Below are 2,707 nucleotides of genomic sequence, written 5' to 3'. Positions count from 1 at the left end.
TATATATATATATATATATAATATATATATTNTNTATNTNTNTNTATTATATATATATATATATATATATATATATATATATATATATATATATATATATATATATATATATATACATATACATAAATAATAAAATATTTTTAAAAATATAATGAAATTTCTTTTTATATAAAGGACTCCTTACTGCCTGCCAGTTGTGTCAATTTTAACGAACGCTGATGAATTAAAGCTACTTTATAATGCTGGACATAAGAATCTTTCTAACACACACCTCCTATTGAGAGCTGAGCAGCTCTCTACACTTTTTATTGTATAAGTGCATATAAAGACCAATAAAGTGCAGCTGCGAGATAACGTGACAGATAAAAATGACCGATGATAGAGGTCACTTTCTACCACTGGTGATTTAATTGTAAGAACTTTTAGAGATAATTCATGGAAATTACTTTCGCTTTTCTGCATTCTAATTAAAATTGAAGTACTTTCCCAGATGAAATTGAAATGTAATATCTAAGCTCTAAGAAAGGAAAGTATATATAATGCTCAACTGGCAAACAAAATACAAAAATATCTAGAAGAACTTTGTGCTCATGGTAATGGATATTGTGTCACTCACTTATCTATTTTAAATCTCTCGAGTATTCGTTTGGATCTATCGTGCGAAGAATGCGAACCGAGGAGCCAGGTAGTTCCGACATCCTCCAAGTCAAGGAACTGGCTCCTCTCATAGCCGGTGCACCGACGTGCATCGTCGGCGCTGGTGTACACGGAACTCGTGCTGGAGGAGGGCGAGGAAGTTCTCATGGTTTTTCTCTACGAAAAGCTCCATTTATTAATACAATAAATGGAGTTGCGCCCGTACTCTGCGAACAATTAATTCAAAATCGATCCACTCACTCGGAAGACATGCCGTTCGTTTTTCACCATTTACGACCGTATTTCTTTGTGTACTTCTCGACCGGCGCGTGTCGAAAAAATTCACGCCATATCGATGTTATATTGGCTACATCCTGTATAATTCAGAGCACCTTTTCAACTACAAGATATTGAGTTCAGCCCTTGACACAAGTTGAAGAACGCATGCGTAAACAGATTTTTTTTACAGGAAGGCAATTATCGAACAATTATCATCGACACAGATACGAAATAGCAATAATAATGATAACTTGCACACTGCACACAAGGCGAATAATTACATTTGAAATGTCAGAAAAACATGTTGCGTTTTTTTTCGTATATTACGCAACAGAATGTTACGGAACAGAATTGCGAAAGCAATTGCAGCAGCAAATGTATCAGCTGAGTAAAATCGATACGAGCCTGCGCAGCGACTGCATCAACGCAACAGGCCTGTAGCTACGAAATAAAGTCCTATGTGTGAATCAAGTTTTGAATGATGAAACTGACTTTGTCGAAGATATTTGTGTGTATGAATATCTGTGTGAAATTTTGAAAATCGTCGATGGATATGTAACACATACCTCCATTCCTCCTGCGATTCAAATGTGTATGATAAAGAACTTTTCTCTGTCATCTTTTTCCAAATAAAGTATAAAAACTTTGATATGAATATTCTGCGCACGCTTAACGCTCGGCTTTTCGCTCAGCCGCGTGCGAGTGCGTGTTCGGCAAATTCCCACCGGCACTTAAGTTTAATCGAATTAAACAGGCTATTTTGCACTCCCGGACGAACACTGAAATTTTGTGACGAGTCCGCCAAGCGCAAGAAATTCGCAAATTTTTGCTAAGCTGCGCGAGAAACCGATTAATAAATGCGATTTATTCATGAAAAATGAACGAGGCAAAATGAGAGGCAAAATTTGATCGCTTGTTACACACACATGTATTCTATCAGTGAATACTTGTTTCGATATGGTAACAGAATAAAAGTATAAGAAGACGCAAAACACGTTTTGGAAACAGGATCAACGTGTGTAAAGATCAACTTCGATCGAACGAGATTCCAGAGCTGGTTTAAGTCTTACCGTACATTAAACATGTATATCGAAAAAGAAACAGAGAGAGATGAATTATATCATTAATTCATTCTTTCTGCAACAGGAGGCTATATGAGATTTTGCAAAATTATAAATTCAGTTTTTAATTATTTTTTTTATTTGCTAATTTTTTATACACCCAGACATCGTTTATGCCGCAACTCTTTGTATAATATTAACATCGATACAACATTCACACCCGACAAAGTTCCTGAAATTTTATCATTGACAACGACAATAGTAATTATCCGAGCGCACGATTCTATCTGATTCTATTTGAAATTTAAATCAGCAGCTCGACCGTTCGTAAACAAACAATTCTAGCAAATTCGAAATGGACATACGTATGGAAACGACCAAGTCTCGTGCGTACAATAATAAGATGTTGCTGTAATAATATATGTATAGTATATAAATTTAGTCAACACTGATAAAGAAGATGATCCGTATTCACGTCGCATTAAGCGTATAGTTTTTATTAATTCTTCATTACAGCCATTAACTTATGTAATAAATAATATATATATTGTTATATATTGATATTATCCCTAAATATATACTGATGGAATCATATATACGTGTAAATTAAATATATATGTCTGGAATGAGAGAGACTAGTTTGAAAGTATCGGTTGTAAAGAAACGTATGTGAATACGGATCGATTCTTGCATGCTTTTCAACAATCTCTCATCGAAATGTTTTTCCCTTA

At 34.5% G+C, this 2,707-nt stretch overlaps 1 protein-coding gene across 1 annotated transcript in view; it reads right to left on the bottom strand.

Annotated features, from left to right (window-relative positions):
- LOC105624406 (gamma-glutamyltranspeptidase 1-like) overlaps nucleotides 1-927 on the bottom strand; it is a 6,913-nt gene extending 5,986 nt beyond the window's left edge. The window contains exons 1-2 of the mRNA XM_012205773.1: nucleotides 898-927; nucleotides 617-813 (exon numbers count right to left, since the gene is read on the bottom strand). Of these exons, the coding sequence (XP_012061163.1) occupies nucleotides 617-813; nucleotides 898-927 (227 nt within the window). The remainder of the gene's footprint in view (nucleotides 1-616; nucleotides 814-897) is intronic.
- Between the last annotated feature and the right edge of the window lie 1,780 nt (nucleotides 928-2,707).

The sequence above is a fragment of the Atta cephalotes genome (genome assembly GCF_000143395.1).
Source record: "Atta cephalotes unplaced genomic scaffold scaffold00077, whole genome shotgun sequence".
Taxonomy (NCBI): Eukaryota; Metazoa; Arthropoda; class Insecta; order Hymenoptera; family Formicidae; genus Atta; species Atta cephalotes.
The sequence above is the reverse complement of the archived record's forward strand: the minus strand, read 5'-3'. Positions and strand labels throughout refer to the sequence as shown.